Source organism: Cetorhinus maximus, chromosome 12, assembly GCF_964194155.1.
Source record: "Cetorhinus maximus chromosome 12, sCetMax3.hap1.1, whole genome shotgun sequence".
In the NCBI taxonomy this organism is placed as follows: Eukaryota; Metazoa; Chordata; class Chondrichthyes; order Lamniformes; family Cetorhinidae; genus Cetorhinus; species Cetorhinus maximus.
This window is the reverse complement of record NC_135890.1, coordinates 18,101,113-18,125,376: the sequence shown is the minus strand read 5'-3', so window position 1 is coordinate 18,125,376 and position 24,264 is coordinate 18,101,113. Positions and strand designations below refer to the sequence as shown.

Below are 24,264 nucleotides of genomic sequence, written 5' to 3'. Positions count from 1 at the left end.
AAAAAATACTCTGCACCCCTGTTCCTCCTACCAAAGTGGATAATCTCACACTTTTCCACATTATATATTCCATCTGCCATGTTCTTGCCCACTCACGAAGTCTGTCCAAATCCCCTTGAAACCTCTTTGCATCATCCTCACGACACACATTCCCACCTAGTCTTCTGTCATTCACAAACTTGGGAAATATTACATTTGGTCCCAACATCCAAATCATTGATATAGATTGTGAAAAGCTCAGGCCCAAGTACTGATCCTTGCAGCATCCTACTAGTCACAACCTGCCAACCTGAGAATGACCTGTTTATTCCTACTCTCTGTTTTCTGTCCATTAATCAATCCATGCCAATATATTAACCCCTATCCCATGTGCTCTAATTTTGTTTACTAACCTCCTGCATGGGACCTTATCGAAAGCCTTTTGAAAATCCAAGTACACCACTTACACTGGTTCTCCCTTATCTATCCTGCATGTAATATTCTTTAAAAACCCCAACAGGCTTGTCAAACATGATTTCCCTTTCATAAATCTATGTTGACTCTGCCCAGTTAGATCATTATTTTCTAAGTGGCCAGTTATTACATCCTTTTATAATAGATTCTAACATTTTCCCTATAACTTATGTCAAATCAACAGGTTTGTAGTTCCTGGTTTCTCTCTTCCTCCTTTCTTAAATAATGGTGTTGTATTTGCAACCTTCCAATCTGCAGGCACCATTCCAGAACTTATAGAAATTTGAAAGTTGACCACCACTGCATCCATTATCTCTACAGCCATCTCCTTCAACACTCTGGGATGCAGATCATTGGGTCCTGGGGAATTTATCAACTTTCTCCAGTACTACTTTTTTCTAATACTAATATTATACTAATACTAATTTCTTTCAGTTCCTCATTCCCGTTAGTCCCTTGGTTCTCTATTGTTTCTGGGAGGTTTTCTTTGTATCTTCCTCTGTGAAGACAGGTGCAAAGTAATTATTTAGCTTTTCTACCATTTCTCATTATAAATTCTCCTGTATCTGCCTCAAAGAAACTCAAAAAAATATACATTTGTTGCTTACCATGTATTAATTGTTTAAATATTGGCCATTGCCCGTGGCCTAATATACCTTTTAATGTGTTTTCCCGGTCCAACACAGCCAACTTGCCTCTTATATCTTCATAGTTTCCTTTGTTTATATTTAAAACCCTAGTTTTGGATTGAGCTACATTGTTTTCAAACTTAATGTAAAATTCTATCATGTTATGGTCACTCATCCCTAAAGGTTCTTTTACAACAGGATTATTAATTAGTCCTTTCTCACTGCCTAATACTAGATCTAAAATAGCCTGTTCCCTCGTTGGTTCCTCAACATGCTGTTCTAGAAAACCATCTTGTGCACATTGCTCCACAGCATTGGTGCTCATTAGATTTACCCAGTCTATATGTAGATTGAAATCACGCATGATTACTGTATTACCCTTGTTACATGCACCTTTAATTTCCTGATTATATCATGCCCCACATCTCCAATATTGTTTAGTAGCCTATAAACAACTCCTACTAATGCCTGCTGCTCCTTGCTGTTTCTTAGTTTTACCCAAACAGATTCTACATCTTGTTCTTCTGATCCAAGATCCTCTCTCACTAATGTATTAATCTCATCCCTTATAATCAGTGCTATCGTACCTCCTTTTCCTTTTTGCCTGTCCTTCCTAATGTCAAATATCCTTGAATATTCAGTTCCCAGCCTTGGTCACCCTGCAGCCACATCTCCGTAATGGCAATTAGATTATTTACATCTATTATTGCCATCACTTCACTTATCTTGTTGCAAATTCTGTGTGTATTCAGATAGAGGGCCTTTAATTCTGCCTTTTTAACATTATTCTGTATTTTGACTCTATTTAATGCTCGCATTTGTTTCTGCTGCCTTCTATTTTCACTTACTATTTTTCTACTTTCCATTACTTGCTTTGTTTATCTCCTATCTGAAGAACACCAAAATTTGGAGTACCGCAAAAAACTGCATTAACTATTCATGAAACTACATATGTAAACAAACAGGCTTCAGTTGTGGGAATGAAAGGTCCAGATCTACTGATGTACATCCACATATACTGACATATATATGTAGATTTCCATGTATTTATATTGCAATCTTTCACAAAATTTCATATATTCCTCATTCTGTTTATGCAACAGTTTTACAAATTTGTGCATGTACAAGACTGTTCCAAAACTGTGAACCAGTAAATATTATCAAAGAACGTAATTTAATCTTGTTCATTCTCATTCGTTCACTTTTCCAGAACCGCTTCATCCAATTCAGGGTCCTGTGGAGTCTGAGCCTATCCCGACAGGCAAAGGGCGCAAGGCAGGGTACACCCAGGAAGGGACACCAGTCCATCACAGGGCACACACTCACATACACACACACACACACACACACAGAGGGACAACTTACCATAGCCAATCCACCTAACCAGGACGTCTTTGGATGGTGGGAGGAAACCGGAGCACCTGGCAGAAATCCATGCAGACACGGTGAGAACATGCAAACTCCACACAGTCCAACCCATTCTATCAAAATGATTATTGATTGTATAACTTGTGCATAAAATCATTCAGTAATTGTTGCAGGAATGCATAGAATTACATCATATGAGCCTTATTACACATTATAATGTGCATTTATTCTAGTACATATCCCGCAAAAAGTTAGAAAATGAGAACGTACAACAATGATAAATGCAGAATTTTTATTCATACTAATGTAAAATATTCATTTTTGAAAGATAATTGTGGAGCGGGGTGGGGCACAAGGCTGAATGTTCACCTAGGGTGCCTAAAACGCTTGCACCGGCCCTGATTATTTTGCTTTTGCAGTATTAAAGGTGTCATCTTCATTGAGGTAGTGGATTTTGTGGTCAAAGATGAAGCAAGGGTGCTCACTGCTGACCTCAGTGAAATTTGCCCACAAAAATCTAGCTATGTCTGTGGCATGGTTTTCCCCTCTCTCAAAGGAAATTTAAATCTAGCGTCAAGTTGAGGTGACATCTTGGTGCATGGCAGTAATGATGTCTACAAGCAGGTAAGGAACAAATCACATTGAAGTAGTTACACACAGTAAACCAGGGAATTGAAATCACGAAACCCTTCACTTTCAATTGACATTTTCAGAAAGCAAAATAAAAGACCATGATTTTTAAAAATTCATTCATGGGATGTGGGCTTCGCTGGCTGGGCCAACATTTATTGCCCATCCCTAGTTGCCCTTGAGAAGGTGATGGTGAGCTGCCTTCTAGAACCGCTGCAGTCCACGTGGTATAGGTACACCCACTGTGCTGTTAGGAAGGGAGTTCCAGGATTTTGACCCAGTGACAGGGAAGAAATGGCAATATATTTCCAAGTTAGGATGGTGAGTGACTAGGAGGGGAACTTCCAGGGGGTGGTGTTCCCATCATCTGCTTCCCTTGTCCTTCTATATGGTAATGATTGTGGGTTTGGATGGTGCTGTCTCAAAAGCCTTGGTGAATTAGGATAGATACTAAAATAAAGATAAACAAACCTTTAAAAAAATGTTTTTTTAATTGTTTTTAAATATGTGGATTTTTTTATATTATGGAAAAATTTGACATTCCACAAATATAAGATTAGTTTTTCAAGAGCGGTAAGTATGTTTAGCAGTATTATAAAGTTAGAACACCATTAAAAACAGTTGCACTTCATTCAACAATGTGTAAATCACTTTTTCAACACTTTTTATGGCTAGACTAACAATGTGGAAGTGGAAGTTTTCATCAAATCACGATTGTAAAGGAGATTACAGAGAACCGCAACAGTACACCCTATGATGGAGCATAGACTCACTGACAGAAACTTATTGATCTCTGCATTATCCTGCACATGTGCAGACTCACAAAGTTGCTGTCAGTTTCAATGGGGTCATGATGGACAGCATTGTCAGTTTCACTGTCATCACTGCAGAAAAGTCTGGGCCAATATCAGCTGGTGAATTAGGCCATGCACTGATGACTCCCTCTTCTGTCAGAAAATGTGCCCACCAGGAATTTCTGGTTGGATGCTATAACTTTGGCGAAAACCCCATTTATACATTTATTACTGCTGCTCAGTGATCTTGCCCATGATTAGATCTTACACATAACTCCCATTGGAAGTGTGCACGTGTGTGAGAGATACTGGGTCTGTGATGTTCTACATGACATTTACCGTGCTCACAGAGATAGAACGGTAAGTTTGGTGAGGTACCAGAAGGCTGCTGGTGCCTATGAAATATCGCCTGACAACACTTACTGTCTTCAGAAAAGGAGAAATAGAGAATAAAACAATTTTCTGAGTCTTGAAGGGTTCTTCCTGAGTTTTGATTTTTAAAGGTATTGCATTATGATTGAATCTGGAATCTGTCAGGCTGGTATAGCTCAATAGCACATTACATGCTGCAATTGCCTACTGTTCTATAAATTGTCATTTTAGTTTGTACAAAAGCTTAATGCCTGAACTTCAATGAAAAAACTTAATCTCTAAAAGAGAACAGTACAGTCAAAGGCTAGTTCTCTATGACAGCTGTCAGAGTGTCTGGTATCAGCTGTGAGCAAAGTGGCTGCCAGATTTCCTATATTACAACAGTGGCTGCACTTCAAAAATATTTCCTTGGGTGTGAAGCACTTTGGAACATCCTGAGGCTGTGGAAGACTCTATATAACTATAGGTTATTTCTTTCCGGTAAAATGAACTTAGGCAGTTATCCACTCTGTTTTCCTGTGGTTGCAAGTAAAACACTATCCAACAGGGGTTTTAAATTAGCAACAATTATGCAGTAAAAACAGAAAATGTTGAAAGTACATAACATTGACAGTCAACAAGAGAAAGGCCAGATTGTGACATTTCGGGTGTGTGATGCTTCATCGGAACTGAAGACTGACACAGGACAGACATTTGGTAAGGTTGGAAAACACTGGAGAAACTGGAGAGAGACAATGTAGTGAAGTGAAAAATAAAAAAATCTGCTTAATAGAAAACTGTTAGATGATCTAAGGAATAATCAATTAGGTAATGGGCTGAGGCATTAAAAGAAAAGAATAATGTATTAATAATATAAACAGGCCAGCACCAGGGAAATTGGACCTCAATAGCACTGATAAAGATTCTGCGCCACAAACGTCAATACACCTCCCCTCTGTCTAAAGATCCTGTGTCATGTCATTTGAATCTAAGGCCAAGCTGATGAGATGAAAGTTATCAGTGGGGCAGAGAAAAACGTAACAAAAGAAAAACACAGCACACAGTGGACTTGTTTGAAGGCTGTAATCTTTCCTTAAGTTTCAGATGATGTTACAAAACCACCCATGTTTTGCTCTCTCGGGCTTTATTACTGTCATCAGAACCCCTCAATGAGGTAAGATGTGCTGTGTCAGCCTTGGCTCAGCGGATAGTACTCTTGCCTCTGAGTCAAAGAGTTGTGGATTAAAGCCTTACTCCAGAGTCTTGAGCACATAATCCAAGTTCTCACTCCAGTGCAGCACTGAGGGAGTGCTGCACTGTTGTGAGGTTTTATCTGCACAGTAGCAGCGTGAATTGGCTTCCTTAACCTGTTGCTCATTTTAAAAAATTCATTTGTGGGATCTGAGATACTTTGCCTTTCCTGGGTAATTTGATGCCAGGTACATAAGCCATACATCCCAGCACTGAGGGAGTGCTGCACTGTTGTGAGGTTTTATCTGCACAGTAGCAGTGTGAATTGGCTTCCTTAACCTGTTGCTCATTTTTAAAAATTCATTTGTGGGATCTGAGATACTTTGCCTTTCCTGGGTAATTTGATGCCAGGTACATAAGCCATACATCCCAGCAACTAGCTGATCGAAGTCAAACAGCATGTTTCTTCATTGTTTGTAATAGGCAGAGTATACACTGTACTCAGCCAGGCTGTGCTTGCAAAACCCAAAACAAAACGCCTACAGTCAGATGTGATTCTGCGACTGGGCAGCACTTGCAGGACAATCCCAACTGTGAAATAGCTACACTAATCACCAATTTAAGATAATGAGATGACCTCACAATGTGGCTCATTTACACTTGCTAGAAATCACATACATTCATATGCAGGGACTTGTTCTGAGCAAACAAAAGGAATATGTTAAAATCTTGCACCTTTTTAAAATTACCAAGAGGCTTGATGAGCCAAAAGTTTCCCATTGCTTTCGCCATGGCAACACTTCGACCAATCAGAGTCAACTTGCTAACCAATCAGCACCCTTTTCTCCTGTAGTATAAATTGTTGCGGTAGTTTGAAATCTGGCATCCTTATGTTTGCACTGATGAATGCAAAATTCAAAGCTTCGGCAACATGTCTCTCTTTTCAGTAATATTCATAATAGCATGCATGTCAAAAGTACTTCATTGGCTGCAAAGTGCTTTTGGAGGCCCTGAGCCCATGAATGGCTCTTTATAAATGCAAGTTATTTAAAATTATTCCTAGCAGCCCTTTAAAGCGTAACAATTGTAATTAATTATTGATTTTGTTTTTCGCAAATCAAACAGGCTCATCCACTCAATGTACAGTTACAGATTTTAGGTCGCTCATATCACCCGAATAACCCTAAAGCACTGACCAAGTAGCAAACAGAATTCAGCACTCTGCAGGATTGTGTGTGGAGGAGAGCAATGGAAAAGACTACAATTCCCATCGTGGCGCAAGCGATACGATACGCATGTATAAAGATATACTGAAGTGAATTCTGGGATGCGTAGTTTTTACACTCCTGTCTTTATATACTTCAGATGCAAAAGAACTACGCTACCCGAGAGTCTTTGCGACGCTGACATGTCAGTGAAGAGCATTGTGGGGCATATAGTCTTTCTGGCCCTGTTCAACACATGGAGTCAGCGGGAATAGAGGCGGAGAGAAACTACAAGGCATCAGCATGGGGGAAGGCTGCATTGTGGAGGGGCGGGGAAGGCTGCATTGTGGAGGGGCGGGGCATGCGCAGTGTGAGGTTTGCTGGTGCGGCGAGTGTGTGTGGAGACATTGGCAAAGCTGGAGTTTGAAAGCAACGGGCACAGTTGGAGAGAGCGAGAAGGCGCGGGGGGAAACAAAATAAAAAAATGTCGCTTCAGGTGGTCACAGCAAAGATGGCTGAGGTGGAACTGAAGGAGGCGGTGGTGGCCTTGGATAAGGTGAATGCTGAGGGCAACAGCGTTCAGACAAAAGACGGGGAGCCCACGGCGACAAGCTCAGCGGAAGAAGTCAAACAGCATCAGCTGCCGCTGCTCAACACCACCCCGAAGGACTCCAAGTCGGCGATGAAATGCATCGAGGCCGCACAGAACGGGGACACTTTCAGCGCGGACGGCACCGTCATGGAAGCACCGCGGACCGTGAAGAAGGTGAGAGGCACTGAGCCTGTTCGGCAAATCCTCCCTTAACCACCTACCTCACTCACTTCCTTGTGTTTGCCGGCTTTGAGTTTCGATATCTACGGTAATCGCGGGGGGGGGGGGTGGTGCGGGGTGGTGAATATGTTTTGTTAGGGACACGGAGATTGACTGTTGGCAAGGCTCTTGCCTCCGTGGCGGAAGGTTAACCGCCGGGATGGGTTGAATTGAACAAGTTCTCGGGCCCTCGCGCGCCAAAGGGGGCGGAGCTTTTGGGGAATGCGTGGCGATGACATCACAGGTATCAATCCGCCTCTTATCGGAATGATACAACACCGGAGGAAGCCATTCTGCCCATCATACCTGTGCTGGCTCTTCGAAAGAGTTACCTAATTAGTCTCCTTCCTCTGCAAAAAGATTCTCTTACAGCTTTTCTCTTTTGAGAGTTTATTGTTGAATCTTCGCATTCCTTGGTTTTACAAACCAAGGCCCCTAATATTTCTAGCCTCCCACACTTAAGGATGGATTCCCTTGAGTTATTTGTGCTGCTTGTTTGGAGAAGTGCTTTTGTGCAATGTGACCATAGACTTGCCATATTTATGTGACCTCTGCCATCCATATTGTATAAAGGCTTGAGAGCAGAAAAAGTTCATCCTCCACATGGTCTTCACTTTCACTGCTCTTCACTTTCAACCAATTCCGTGATGCCACAGCTCTGGCCTCCCTGACTTATTAAGCGGCTAAATTGTATTCTGGGGCAGGAGGGGCAAAAACCAGAGTACATAGGTTTTACAATTGGTGAAAGAACAGGGGTTTGAGCAGTGTGATTTTTCTTTCACACACTGAGTTACTACGATTTGAATTCCACTATTTGAAAGGATGATGGAAGCAGATTTGATTAAAAACTTTCATAAGGGAATTAGACGTATACTTGCTGATGAATAATGTGCAAGTCTGGGGGAAATTGAGGGAGTGGAACAAATTGGATACCTCTTTCAAAGAGCTAACACAGGCACAATGGGCCAAATGGCCTCCCCCTCCAATAAGTGCAAATAATCCTTTCAGCAGATGTCAGATTTGCACTTCTGTTTTATTTTTATTTATTATTCTAGCCTTCCCTTAGGAATGGTCAACTATCGAGCATGTTTGTTCATTCAGCCTTCATTGGTCACTCTGCATCCCCAGTTAATCACAATTTGTTCTTTGAAGTGATTGTGCTGAATGAGCTGACCCTGCACTCGATTTTAAAGCTTACTGTCAGACTGCTTTTCTTTGAGGTGCACCAGCCTGCCCTCAATAGCTCATTTGAGTGCACTGTAATAAAATTGATATTGTTTTGTTCTGAAGTGGAAAATGTTTGATTCCTTAGTGCTGTGAAAGTCAGTGTAGGAATGAGCAAATGGTGGCAGTTGGTCAAAGATGTGGGATGATAAAAGTAACACTGCTAAGTTGAAATGCAGTTTGCCTTCAAGCCCAATGTTGTGTGGTATGAGAGTTTCGTGATGGAAAACAAGCTGTGAGACTGAGTGAAGCAGATATAAAAGTTGTGCTTCAAAAATCCCTTGTACAGCAGTATTTGTACATTTTTTTGTTGGACAGATATCAGGCACAAACATTGCTTGTCACAGGATATACTTCCATTGAAAGTAATCTGGATGAAAAAGTGTTTATTTTATTGCTTCACTGCATGGGTGTGAAGTTTTGGAGTAAGAGAAATCATGAATGTTGAATCTGCAATCATAATATAGGTCCTAAAGCTATACTATAGTATAAATTCAGCGTGCCATGCTTTACACTTTCTCTATCTGCTGAATAACATTTTGTATGTGACAAGCCATTGTTAGGTGTGATGTGAAAAATGTCATGTCTATGGTAATAACTGGAATAAGCATTTTCTCTGTTGCCTTTGGGATTACGTTTTTTCAAAGTACCACCATGTTTGAATTGAACTGAAACTGAAGAACATCTGTTCTTTCTGAACAGCAATGACAGCTTTAAATCCTTTTCTAAATTATTCATTCAGTCACTAAGCTAAACATAAACAATTGATTTTGCTGAAACTATTGTCTTTTGAATTTTGAAGATGGGATTGAGCTACATATTTGCAATATTTAAGCTTTCATAGTCATTAAAACATATCTCCACACGTAGTATCAACAAATTGACCAATGTTTGAGATTCTTACTGTGTGCAAGCCCAAAGGCATGCAGAATGTCAGGGCGTGAACAGAAGGATTATGTCTGACTGTCTTGGAGGCACGCTGGAGAAAGGGTGCAGCTGTCTGTTGGGCATGTCAAGAGAATACCAAGACTACAATTGGAGTTGAAACTGTTTAAAAAAGGTCACGTGGGCCAACCAATGAAAGAATGCCTGATCTGGCATTTTAAGCAAACTTTTTTGCTGACATGGTAAAGGTGGTCAGGAATTGTTTACTGATGTAGGTTTTAACATGTATATATGAAAAGCTTTCGTTGTGGGCGAGATAGCGCTTGCTCACTGATGCATTTTGTAACTGGATCAGGGTGCCTGGGGCTGAGCTGTTCTGCTAAAATCAATAGCTTGTTCAGAATATACAGTCTGGGAGTTTTTTTTAATTAAAAAAAAGTTTGTGTACTGCTGGTCTGATTAACTTTATTGATTTTAAATTAATAAAATGACATATAAAAGTAGGGAAATCTTGCCTAAATTGTATAGAGTGCAAATGAGACCACACCTAGAATTCTGCATGCAATTTTGATCTTATTTAAGAAGGGATAAACTTGCATTGGAGGCAGTTCATAGAAGGTTTAATCAATTGATTCCTGGGATGTAGGAGAAAAGGTTGAGCGGATTAGGCCTATACTCATTGGAGTTTAGAAGAATGAGAGGTGATCTTATTGAAACATATAAGATCCTGAGGGGGCTTTACAGGATATGTGTTGAGGACGTTTCCTTTCTCAGGTGGAATCTTGAACTAGGGGACACAGTTTCAGCTAAGGGGTCACCCATTTAAGAGGGAGGTGAGGAATTTCTTTTCTGAGGGTGGAGAATCTTTGGAATTCTCTACTGCAGATAACTGGAGGGCCGAGCCGTTGAATATATTCAGGGCTGAGTTATACAAATCTTTGAACTATAGGGAAGTCGAGGTTTAAGGGGAACAGGCAGGAAGGCGGAGTTGAGGTCAACATCAAATCAGCCATGATATTAAAGAGAGAGCATGCTTGAGGGGCTGTAATATTTACTCTCCTTTCTCTTACATTCTTGTGTCCTTGGGACAAATTTCAGTAATACTTTTGCAATCTCAGCCACATGCTGCTCGGACTATTAATACATTGTGACATTACAGCATAGGTGGTGACCTTCCTGTTCTGCCTGTAGGGAAACTCTGATTCAGTAGCAGGCAGATTTTCTTGTGGTCTAGGCAGGATACATCATTCAGAACATTGTGCTGCAATAGACATAGAGCTCCCTCTAGAATTTTCTGCTTCAGGACTGTAAAATTACTTTCTTATGCTGTCCTGTCATTTAGACAGGATGCTGTTGTGCAGGTCCTCAAACAGTATCAAATGCCTTCAGTTCAATATAATATGCTGTTATTTATAATGCCTACATTTGGTGAAATGGCAGTATGTTTATGTACAATCTTTGAAAAGTGTTATGAGACTTGTGCTCTGGCCTGGTTTGGTCATGTGCAATAGTGCCACAGCTCTCTCCTGTCTGTCATGCTGACACTGTCTGGCAACATTTTATTACCTTGTGTTTTAAGTATTAATTCATTCAGTAATAGCATTGATACAGGTCATTGCTTGTATTTTCATGTTTAATTTATTCATTTTTATTCATAATTTAATATTCTGACAACTTTTTGTGTGAACAGAATTGTTTCTGCTTTGATTTAAACCTGAAACTAACAGTGATTGTTTTTATCCTCTGTAACTCATATAACATAGTTTACCACATTAGTGGGAAGCACTCCAGACTTACAGACTGCCTTGCTCTTTTGAAGGCAGAAACCTCAATGTCTTTTTAAAAGAAATGCTGAGGGCTGACATGCATATTTAAGTTCTGCTTCCCTGTACTCGGCCTGTAGACAGTATCTGCACCTGCACAGGTTGATGAGCTGTTAGACCTTCAATGTTGCTCTTAAACTGCTGTGTGATGCCCAAGAGGGTATTGTAGTCATTCTTCCCCTCTGTTCTGGGATGGGTGGAGGAGGAGAACAACTCAAAGCAAAGGTTTAGATGAGCAATTCAGTGGTTAAGATAATTGTTTGGGTACATTTGCTTCTCTGGCATGTCTAATCAGGTTGTTTAAACGTTTTAAAATCAGCCGCTCTGTGTTTCTAAGAAACTGAATCACAGAATCTCACAGTGCAGAAGAGGCCCATCGAGTCTGCACTGACATGTGAGAAACACCTGACCTACCTACCTAATCCCATTTACCAGCACTTGGCCCATAGCCTTGAGTGTTATGACGTGCCAAGTGCTCATCCAGGTACTTTTTAAAGGATGTGAGGCAACCCGCCTCCACCACCCTCCCAGGCAGCGCATTCCAGACCGTCACCACCTTCTGGGTAAAAAAAGTTTTTCCTCACATCCTCCCTAAACCTCCTGCCCCTCACCTTGAACTTATGTCCCCCTGTGACTGACACTTCAACTAAGGGGAATAGCTGCTCCGTATCCACCCTGTCCATGCCCCTCATAATCTTGTACACCTCGATCAGGTCGCCCCTCAGTCTTCTCTGTTCCAACGAAAACAACCCAAGTCTTTCCAACCTCTTCATAACTTAAATGTTTCATCCCAGGCAATATCCTGGTGAATCGCTTGTGCACCCCCTCCAGTGCAATCACATCCTTCCTATAATGTGGCGACCAGAACTGCACACAGTACTCCAGCTGTGGCCTCACCAAGGTTCTATACAACTCCAACATGACCTCCCTACTTTTATAATCTATGCCTCGATTGATAAAGGCAAGTGTCCCTTATGCCTTTTTCACCACCCCATTAACATGCCCCTCCGCCTTCAGAGATCTATGGACACACACGCCAAGGTCCCTTTGTTCCTCAGAACTTCCTAGTGTCATGCCGTTCATTGAATACTTCCTTGTCAAATGACTCCTTCCAAAGTGTATCACCTCACACTTTTCAGGGTTAAATTCCATCTGCCACTTATCTGCCCATTTGACCATCCCGTCTATATCTTCCTGTAGCCCAAGACACTCAACCTCGCTATTAACCATCCGTCCAATCTTTGTCATCCGCAAACTTACTAATCCTATCCCCCACAAAGTCGTCTATGTCGTTTATATAAATGACAAATAATAGGGGACCCAGCACAGATCCCTGTGGTACGCCATTGGACACTGGCTTCCAGTCACTAAAGCATCCTTCTGTCATCACCCTCTGCCTCCTACAACTAAGCCAATTTTGAATCCACCTTATCAAATTACCCTGTATCCCATGTGCACTACCCTCATCTACACACAACTGGTATCTAATCAAGCAGGACAAAGAGTTTAACCGCCTACCAAACATATACTAACAGACTGATGCGATGCTCAATAACCAACTGCCTTTTCAATAGGCACATTGACTGCCTTCTTGAAACTGGCCTAAAAAATAATTATATTCATACTGTTTCCAAGGAATGTCTTTCTATGAGCAAATCAGTTCTTAATTTATTCGTCTCTGCTGGTGATTTGTCTTTAAGTTTTTTGCAGATTTGTTGTGAGTGAGGAAGCCCTGGTTCTCGTTGGGGTTGTTATGGCACAGCCGATGGTAAATACTGAGGTGTTCAAATCCCAGAGGGAAACTTGAGACAACTGCCACAACTAATTTTTCAATTTATATGTTTCGAGATGTGGGCTTTGAATTCAGTAGTAATAAGACCACCGAGCCTTATAGGTTTTTACAAAACTAGATTAAACAATTATTCATAAGAAATTATTTTAAGCACATACATATGTCTACAAATTACTACTATAATAATTTCTAAATCCCTAGTTTATCTAAGTCCCAGTTACACTTTTGTTAAGGCAACAGTAAAACACAGATATTAAAAGACCCAGGCAAAGAAACATGATACCCTGAACAATCCAATTCAAAGTGAGTTTCCTTAACTTTGTTTCTTTGTGGACAGCAGCTTAAGACTTAGGTGCTGAATGCATTTGACACTTGTTAGATCTTAAAATTCCTACCCTTACAGCCTTCGCTCCTTTATACATATTTTCACCTTTGAATGCAAATTCCCATTGTTTCACTATGTTTTTGGACTTTATCTCCCTGATCATAAAAATAATCATAGTACCAATTTTGCCAGTAATCTTTGGGAAAAATAAACACACTGTTTCTGAGCTTCACCTAGGTGACATTTCACCCCTCCTTTCCAAACAATCTGCTCTGGTTTATTTAAAAATGCAAATACACTTTTACACCTTACATTCTAAACTTCCCCTATGTTTACCTACTTAACATTTCAAACCTAACTTCATCTTTTGTTACATCAAAGTCTCCAGATCAGCTATCTTTAATCCAATTAAGTCTCTCACACACAGACACATATAGACACATATACCGGTATAAGATAAAGGCAAAATACTGTGGATGTTGGAAATCTGAAACAAACAAAAAGTGCTGGAAAAACTCAGCAGGTCTGACAGCATCTGTGGAGAGAAGGACAGTGTTAACATTTCGAGTCCGTATGACTCTTCTTCCGAGCTAAAGGGAAGTAGAAATGTGGTGAAATATATACTGTTTAAGTGGGGGTGGAACAGGTGAAGCTGGATTGAAGGCCAGCGACAGGTGGAGGCAAAGGAGAGATTGCAAAAGATGTCATAAACAAAAGTTCAAAGGGTTGTTAATGGTGGAGGTACTGGCTAAAGGAGGTGCTAATGGTGACATTGAGAGTGGAAAGCAGAATGTTATAATAGCCAGACCAGGGTAAGCACTCTGGAAAGTGACAGATGGCCCTAGTGGGGGTGGGATGAGGGGAGGGGGCGGTGGTGGGAAAAAATATCAAAAATAGGCTAAAAGCTTGGGATAAAACAATGAATAAAAGTGGAAATGAATTTAAATGATAATAATGGAAATAAGTGGAAAAAATAAAAATAAATATAGAAAAAAGGGGTGGGGATGGTGGAGAGAGTTCATGGTCTGACGTTGTTGAACTCAATGTTAAGTCTGGAAGGCTGTAAAGTGCCTAATTGGAAGATGAGATGCTGTTCCTCCAGTTTGCATTGAGCTTCACTGGAACATTGCAGCAGGCCAAGGATGGACATGTGGGCATGAGAGCAGTGTAGAGTGTTGAAATGGCAAGCAACAGGAAGGTCTGGGTTATGCTTGTGAACAGACCAAGGTGTTCTGCAAAGCAGTCACCCAGTCTGCGTTTGGTTAGAGGAGACTGCATTGGGAGCAGCGAATGCAGTCGACCAAATTGAGGGAAGTGCACTTGAAAGGAGTGTTTGGGCCCTTGGATGGTGAGGAGGGGGGAAGTAAAGGGGCAGGTGTTGCACCTCTGCGATTGCATGGGAAGGTGCCGTGGAAGGGGGTTGAGATGTTGGGGGTGATGGAGGAGTGGACCAGGGTGACCCGGAGGGAACAGTGCCTATGGAAAGTTGACAGGTGGGGGTGAAGGGAAGATGTGTTTGGTGGTGGCATCATGCTGGAGTTGGCAGAAATGGTGGAGGATGATCCTCCGAATGTGGAGACTGGTGGGGTGAAAAGTGAGAACCGGGGGACCCTATCATGGTTCTGGGAGGGAGAGGAAGGTGTGAGGGCAGAGGTGCGGGAGATGTGTCGGACACAGTTGAGGGCCCTGTCAACCACCGTGGGTGGGAAACTCCAGTTAAGGAAGAAGGAAGACATGTCAGAAGCACTGGAAAAACTCAGCGGGTCTGGCAGCATCAGCGGAGAAGAGCACAGTTGACATTTCAAGTCCTCATGACCCTTCATGAGGACTCGAAACGTCAACTGTGCTCTTCTCTGCCGATGCTGCCAGACCTGCTGAGTTTTTCTGGGTATTTCTGTTTCTGTTTTTGTTTTGGATTTCCAGCATCCGCAGTTCTTTGCTTTTATGTCAGAAGCACTGTTTTGGAAAGTGGCATCATCAGATGCGATGGAGGCGAAGGAACTGAGAGAATGGGATGGAGTCCTTAGAGGAAGCAGGCTGTGAGGAGCTGTAGTCGTGGTAGCTGTGGGAGTCGGTGGGCTTGAAATGAATATTGGTGGACAGTCTATCACCAGAAATTGAGACAGAGAGGTCAAGGAATGGAAGGGAAGTGTCAGAGATGGACCATGTGAAAGTGATGGGGCGTGGAAATTGGAAGCAAAATTGATAAATTTTCCCAGGTCCAGACGAGAGCATGAAGCCACACAGAAACAGTCATCAATATACCAAAGAAAGAGTTGTGGGAGGGGTCCTGAGTAGGACTGGAACAAGGAATGTTCCACATACCCCATAAAGAGACAGGCATAACTGGGGCCCATGCGGGTACCCATAGCCACACCTTTTATTTGGAGGAAGTGAGACAAGTTTAAAGGAGAAATTGTTCAGTGAGAGAACAAGTTCAGCCAGACAGAGGAGAGTGGCGGTGGATGGGGATTGTTCGGGCCTCTGTTCAAGGAAGAAGTGGAGACCCCTCAGACCATCCTGGTGGGGGATGGAGGTGTAGAGCGATTGGATGTCTATGGTGAAGAGGAGGCAGTTAGGGCCAGGGAACTCATGGGGAATTATCTTTATGGGTACTCTTGTGGATTTTCCCTTGCACGCCCAATTATGGTGCCAAATTCAACCTCAGTTGATATCAACCAATTCAGCTTAGACCAGGGATCAAATCTCTCACCTTCCTGTTCTGTAGAACTCAGCTGCATGGCTTGTAACTCTGCTGAGCCATTGGGGAACCTCCAGAAAATTTGTTTTCAACCAGAACGGGAATGCGATACTAAAAGCAAAATACTGTGGATGCTGGAAATCTGAAATAAAAACAGAAAGAAAATGCTGGAAAAACTAAGCAAGTCTGACAGCATCTGTGGAGAGAGAAGCAGAGTTAACGTTTTGAGTCCGTATGACCCTTCTTCAGAGCCGGGAATGCGATGCTGTTGTCTCAGATCATTCTGCTTTATTGAACTTCGGATGTTTAATGAAATCACTGTAGGACCAATTACTTGCAACTGCAATGAAATAATACACTGTACCATAACACCATAAATTCCTACTGGAATTTGATTTATTGCTGATTCTGTTCAATCAGGTGACTTGGGAGACTGGCAAAGCACATTTAGAAATTTTTTAGAAACTTTTTCGGTCAAATGTTTTGTGTTTAGCACAAATTGAATTAAATGACATGAGGATAGAATATTGTACTGGTTGTCTAACATTTTGGGTGGAGCTGCCCTTGTCTTGATCTATTACTATCTATCCAGTTGTAGCCAAAGAACTGCCTGCAAAAGCTGCTCTTCCCGCTCCTGAATCATTACTTCTGAAGTCCACCTAGGGTCTATACTTAGTCTCTTCCTATTTCTCATATACCTGTTATGCAGGGCAATATCATCCAAAAAACATGTAGGGTTCCACATGTTGCATGATAACACCCTTTCTCCATTGCCTCTGATTTGTCATGTCACTTGTCTGACATTCAACAATCAATGAGCAGAAATTGTCTTCAACTAAATATTGGGAAGATGGAGGCCATTGTCTTTGGTCCCCATCACAAGCTCTGTTCCAATCCACCAACTCTATCCTCCCTGGCTACTGTCTGAGCTTGAACCAGAATAATTGTATGCTTGGTGTGCTATTTGATCCCGAGTTGAGCTTCCGATCCCATATCCTCTCCATCACCAAGATTGGCTACTCCCAGCTCTGTAATAGTGATCTCTGCCATGCCTCAGCTTGTTGCTATGTAAATCCTCATCCAACATCAATTTACATTTTATATAGCACCTTTAATGTAAAATGTTTCAAGGCACTTCACAGGAGCTTTATCAAACAAAATTTGCAACTGAGCCAGTTAAGGACACATTAAAGCAGATAACCAAATGCTTGCTAAGGATGAAGGTTTCAAGGGGCCTCTTAGAGAGAGGTGGGGAGGTTTATGGAGGGAATTCTAGAGCCTCAGACCATGTCTTTGTTGCCTCTACACTCAATTATTCCAAATCTCTTCATGGCCAGCACAGTATAGCAAGACATTATTGTGTTTTCATGAAGGTTTCTTGAAATCTTTTGTTCAGTGAGAAGATGAAATGTTTGCTTGGGGCCTTAATTTTTTTGATGATGAGGGAACAAGATGAAAGGTTTTAGTACATTTCACCCCTAGATATACTTTATACCTGTAAATATCAACAGTATTAATTAGCTGAAGTCTTGAAACAGTTGCTCTGTCCATCCCTTTTGTTTAGAAAAGATATGGCATGGGGGACTAACCTACAAAATGAGGATTTTGCCTGTTACAGGTTTCGGCCAAGCTGTTGTTGAGCATGTCAACAGTCGTCAGGCTATTTTCAAAACTATTTTTTTTAAAAAGCAGCGTTGATAATGCCTGTTCAGATCAGGAACATACATTGTTGAGATAGGCATAGGCCACCATTCTGGACTGCTCCATAACTTACCAGTGTGCCTCTTTTAGTTAACTTGTAAGAAGACACTAGGTTGTGCCAGCCTACAGCAACCCAAATAATTCATAAAAGTGGCCCATTTTTAGAGGAACACAAACAATAAACAACCAAATTATGTAAAAGGAAACTTAGCAAATTGAGTAATATTGCGATGCCCACCTGTCACAAATGGCACAGGTTGCCAGTGTCGGCAGTATTGCACATCAGATTGCAATTTAAAATGCAGGAAGGCTGGTAACCAGCACAGGGAGTGGAAGCAAACCCTGAAACAGCAGCTGTACAGTGAGTGGGACGACAGTGGAGTGTTTCACTTGAAATGCACCAGTGTTCCCAGCAGGAGCCACCAATCTTAATCTCAATCAAGGAAGAACAGTGGGGTGTTGTATGGTGTATGGTATTCAACAGGCATATTGCTGAATCTGTAGATTTACCTTTTCAGCTGAAGGGAAGATGGAAGTTTTCACTTCATGAGTCAGTATATCAGACAGCTCTGGCAAAGTTTCATACCTTAAAGTCTCGTGCTGCAGAAATCACCGCTCCTTTAGCATTTATATAGCACATTTTAATGTAGTAAAACATCTTGAGGCACTTCACAGGAGTGTTATCAAACACAACTTGATACTGAGCCACAAGGAGAGTTTGGGTACAGCTGCAACACTGACATCCACCCAACAGTGGAAAATTACCCAGGTTTATTCACAAAAAGCAGGACAAATTCTACCTGCCCAATTACTGCCCCCTCAGTCTACACTCAATCACCAGCAAAGTGATGGATGTATTGTCGACAGTGCTATCAAATGGCACTTACTCAGCAACAACCTGATCACATGCTCAGTTTGAGTTCTGCCAGAACACAGCTGCAGACCTCATTACAACCTTGGTCCTAACTGATGGCCATGGAGGTCAGTTGTGACACGTTATTGCTGCCCCAACTTAGATGAGATCAGCAGATATCTGAAACCTTCCTGGTCTGGATGCCTTAGCTACTCCCCTTAACCAGCTAACTGTCAATTGAGCATGGAAGTAGATTACAACAGTTGTTAACATACAACATTCTAATACAGATCCTTCAACTAGTACCAATTTTAAATGAGCTGAGATTTGAGAAAGAAGCGTGTAGCTTCCATACCTAAGTTTCTATAAATAAAACCGTAGTAATCACTTGGAAAAAGCGACTTACCATGGGGCCAGGTACAGCTTTGGAAAACAATTCCTCACTCTCACCACATGTAGCCATGCAGGCCTTATTACTGCTTAACACAAATGATGTAAGGCGATGAGATTAAAAATTGAATAATTCTATAGATTGCAGAAACTAAAGCAGTACAGATTCTGAAATTTTCCAGTTTCAACCACAATCTTAGACCCCCTCCCCTCCCTCGGGGATATTGAAGAAATCTAGTGCTTGGCTATAAATTTTCTTTTAAACTAAATAACTAGAGTTAAATGACTCTGAATTCCATCTTTCCATATTGTTTCCCTCTGCTTGGTGCCACATACGTTATATGCAGGCCGTAATGCAAACAAACAAGCTATTCTCATATTCCCTTGGTCCCATGGCCCCTTCATCCAATTGGATGACAGTGATTGGTTGGCTTTCAGTTATTTATCGTGTCCAACCACATGGTGTACCCCTTGATGTCACAGCTGAGAATGGGAAATCACCATGAGGGAGGATCATTGGCATGAACTCACATCATACACCACAGTGCAAAACAAAATAACTGAAATTTCTAGTATAAGGTTGCAAGCAGTACAAAACTAAAAAGGTAAAAACAATTTTACCCTTCAGTAAATTGCTGAGAAAAGAGACATGCTGTTGAAGCTTTTGTTCTGCTGATCCACTTGCAAACCAATCAGCACCCTCTTCTCATGTACTATAAATTGTTGATCCCTTTGAGATTTGGTATCCTTGCAAATCTGTCCTGATGAGTGCAAGATGAAAAGCTTCGACAGCGTGTCTCTTGTTTCAGCAATACTCTACTACCAAGTGACACTTCCAACAAATGTTAATTTGACAATTCTCAATAATAAATTATTTTTACATTGTAATACTTACAGCATGTACACTTTTTCAGAGGCTAACTATTGCAATGTACAGAGTATTGATAAATGACAGTCTAAAATTTAAAGAATGCAGGAATTCAACAATCTCAAACACGCTTGTCAGAATCTCAGAACACTTTCACAAGTGGTCCAAATGATGCTTTCTGAAATCACAATAAGATTCAACATTAGAATTTCAATCTTAATTACAGTGCTCCTGTCTAAAAGAGCAGTGAATTGCATGGCGCAGTTCATCATCCTTTGTTTTATTTTTGTTACCCCCGGGCCTTCCTAACATAATGACAGGAGGGGAAGGTCTGATCAGCCTCTTACTGACACTGCTCTATTTTGGTATAACTTGGAAAGGGTTCAGATTCTGTTATTTGCCGGGTTACTGGTTGAGGACTGAAAATAGTTAATTTGACCATTTACAAATTAATCCCTGGTGATCCTAAAAATTTAGTAATCAATGAATTGCTTTTCAATCATCTCCACTTCATGTTTTTAAATCTTTTTTTAAAAGCTCAGACTCAGTATTCCCCATGTTCCTCAAATTGTGAGCCAGGCTTAGTATCTTATATGTACAGAAACTCCTATTTACTACAGTATGAATCATATGCTTATGGATACCTTCAGATTCAATGTCACTCTTAATTGGTTTATTTAATGATGTAGGGTGTCACATACTCCATCTATATTGCATAGTAACTTTTAAACTTCTGCAATGCCAACTGTTTCTTTATATGGAGGAGTGGATTTGGCAACAACAATTTATTTCTCTATGTTCAAGGTTTGCACATATATTTGCTCCAAAGTGGCAAAACTAGGCTTGGGTTTCATTGAAGTGGCAATATTGTTGTTAAGTTTAACCAACGTGCTGGAAAGTTAATTTGTATACGTGACAGCAACCAATCGGGAGTGACATTGCTAATGTCTGATATCTTCCCAAGGTATAGGGATTTGCCACAGAATGGAGCAATAGATTATTTAGTGTTTGCATACCCATAAAAGAGCTGAACAGTTTGTACAGTTGCTCATTTATTATGTTTTAAAAATTGATCTGTATAAATTGAGACTTTTTTTCTTGTAATGACTTCTGTGGATTATAACGAGGCAGTCAGCTAAAACAATGGTTCCCCATATTTTTTGGTTGAAGGATTCCTTTTCAAATGGATTAGGATTAACAGACCCCATTTAAATTTTCATACTATAAACTCCTTGCACATTTACATTTCTGAATGTAAAGTTCATCTGCATCCTTTTTTTTAGTTGATTCAGGGATATAGGCATCACTGGCAATGCCAGCATTTATTGCCTATCTTTAATTGCATTTAAGAAGGTTGTGGTGAGCTGCAGCCTTGAACCGCTGCAATCCATCTGGTGCAGGTGTTCCCACAGTGCTGTTAGGGAGGGAGCTCCAGTATTTTGACCCAGTGACAGTGAAGAAACGACGATATAGTTCCAAGTCAGGATGGTGTGTGGTTTGGGAGGGAACTTGCAGATGGTGGTGTTCCTATGCATCTGATGCCTTTGTCCTTCTAAGTGGTAGAGGTCGCGGGTTTGGAAGGTGCTGTCAAAGGAGGCTTGGTAAGTTGCTGTGGTGCATCTTGTAGATGGTGTACACAGCTGCCACTGTGCGTTGGTGGTGGAGGAAGTGAATATTTAAGGTGATGGATGGGATGTCAGTCGAGCGAGTTGCTATGTCCCAGATGGTAGGTATCAAGCTCCTTGAGCTGTCTCACAAGTATCATAATTCTCATAATATTATTGTGATTCATTGTAAAAGCAGGTTAATAGTTGGGCGGGTGTGTGTGTGTGATTTAATTGAATTGGAGACAGCTGGTCTGGCAGCTTTGACTCATCAAAAGAAGCTAGGTTTGAAATATTAAATACATAAACGTGGCTGAAATCTTAGAATGTGAAGTGAGGAGAATTTGCATTTTTAGATAAATCAGGGCAGTTTGAATTTCAAAGAGACAGTAAGATGTTAGAGAAGCTGAGCCAAGCAGTATGTTTGTTTTTCCCAAAGCTTACCGATAATAGCACCATAAAAAGATTTATATTATGAGAAAGGTAAAGTTCCAAAGACATATGGGAACAATGGGATTTACATTAAAAGGGAGAAACATGTATAAAGGAGAATGAGGCTGTGTGTCAGGGAAGGCATTGTAAGATCTAACATAAGTGTGAGAAGACTCCAGTATTCATGCATTAAGCTTGCTGTCTACAGGAACCGAAGCTGGGAAAAGCCACTTTGAATTCTACTGTCCAGGGTATTGTGTTGGCTTGTCTGGATCTGTTTAAATCTATTTTTTACCACTTCCTTAATGGGGGTGTAACTGGAAGCCAGATTACTTAGGGGATTTAGAAGTTATTATAGTAGCATTTGTTGATCTATGTATGTGCTTGAAATCTTTCCTTTTGTTAATAAATGTTTAATTTAGTTTCTAAAAATCTCAAATCTCAGTCTTATCACTACTGAATTCAGGGCACGCATCTCAAAATAAAATACAAATTGCAAAACCATTGTGACTGCGTGATCAAGTTTCCCTCTTGGATTTGATCTGCCTGATGCACATCATCTGCCATGTCATAACAGAGTGATGTTGAAGCTGCACTTCTCCAGGAAAGTGGAGCGTATTCCACCACAGTCCTGACTTGTGCTTTGTAGATGGTGGACAAGTTTTGGAGAATCAGGAGATGAGTTACTAACAGCAGAATTCCCAGCCTCTGACCTTCTTGTAGCCACAGTTCTTGTGTGGCTGATTGAGTTGAGCTTCTGGTTAACGGTAATCCCTAGGATGTTGATAGTGGGGGATTCAGCAATGGTAATGCCATAGAGTGTCAAGGGCCAAAGGTCAGATTCCCTCTTACTGGAGATGGTCATTGCCCGGCACTTGTGCAGTGCAAATATTTTGCCACTTATCAGCTCAAGCCTGAATGTTGTCCAGGTTTTGCTGCATGTGGACACAGACTGCTTCAGCATCTGAGGAGTTGTGAATGGTACTAAACACTCTGCAGTCATCAACGAATATCCCTATTTCTGACCTTAGAACAGAGGAAAAGTAATTGATGCAGCAGTTGAAAATCATTGTGCCAAGACACTACCCTGAGAAATGCCTGCAGAAGTGTACTGGGGTTGAGATGATTGGCTCCAATAACCACAGCCATTTTCCTTTGTGCTAGGTATGTCTCTAACTAGTGGGGAACTTTCCCACTGATTCCCATTACCCATCCCATCTAGGGCTCCTTGATGTCACAATTTGTTGAATGTTGCCTTGATGATAAGGGCAGTCACTTTCATCTTACCTCAGGAATTCAGGCATGTTTGGCCTGATGCCATGGAACTTCATGGAGTCGAGTCAATGTTGAAGACTCTCAGGGTCTATTGTATATCACTGTTGCCAGCACTGGTGGGTCTGTTCTCTCAATGGATCAGGACATACCCAGGGACATTGGCTGGAAGGTATGATTTGGGGCGTATGACTGTCAGGCTGCTGCTTGACTAGTCTTGCGGGCTAAATGAAACACGAAGGATCTATTGTGGATAATTCTAGGAGATCACAGTAAAAAGGCATTGGCCATAAAGGGATTGGATACAAATTAATAGAGGTTGTACAGCATCAGACACCTAATTTTATTATGACCCCCACTTTGAGTAGTGTGTGGTGCTGCTGACCTAATCATAGAAATAAATTTTCATTCAACTGATATCAAAGCTGTCAACTAAGTTCATTCTGATATCAAATATCTACAGCATTAGAAAATATAGTTATTTGTAAAAGAAGTTAGTTCAAGGTGCCTGAACTGATATTTTAAGAATTATTTGAAGTTAATCCAGGAAATCGTATATTATGCAAAGGGCTCAAATATCATGCCACAAGCTAAAAGCTAGTACCAAGAGAAGTCATGCAGAACAGTTTTACACTAAAGTAATAGATTTATGGCAAAAAGTCAGTATAAATGGAGTCAAGAAATGTCTGAAGAAGAGTTATATGGACTCGAAACATTAACTCTGTTTCTCTCTCCGCAGATGCTGCCAGACTTGCAGAATTTTTCCAGCATCTTTTGCATTAATATTGCATTTTTTATTATTATTATTACTCAAGAGATTTCTAATTGGTTAATGGAGGAAGAAAGAATTAAATTTAAAACCTGAGCCTAAATATAATTATGGAAATCCCTGTTTGTCCTTGGTTGAGGTCCATATGTATCCATATGGTGGGGATGCAGGGGGGGGTGGCAGATCATTAAAT

General features: G+C 41.0%; 1 protein-coding gene across 7 annotated transcripts in view; it reads left to right on the top strand.

The window, feature by feature from the left end:
- The first annotated feature begins 6,972 nt into the window (after window positions 1-6,972).
- Window positions 6,973-24,264, top strand: part of LOC144687254 (putative adenosylhomocysteinase 3) — a 107,690-nt gene continuing 90,398 nt past the window's right edge. For 3 of the 7 annotated variants that reach the window (XM_078553094.1, XM_078553090.1, XM_078553089.1), the window contains exon 1: window positions 6,980-7,387. In XM_078553094.1, the coding sequence (XP_078409220.1) occupies window positions 7,106-7,387 (282 nt within the window). In that variant the 5' untranslated portion in view covers window positions 6,980-7,105. Of the gene's footprint in view, window positions 7,388-24,264 lie in introns of all 7 variants that reach the window. The other 4 variants (XM_078553093.1, XM_078553095.1, XM_078553096.1 and 1 more) reach the window with 2 other exon arrangements.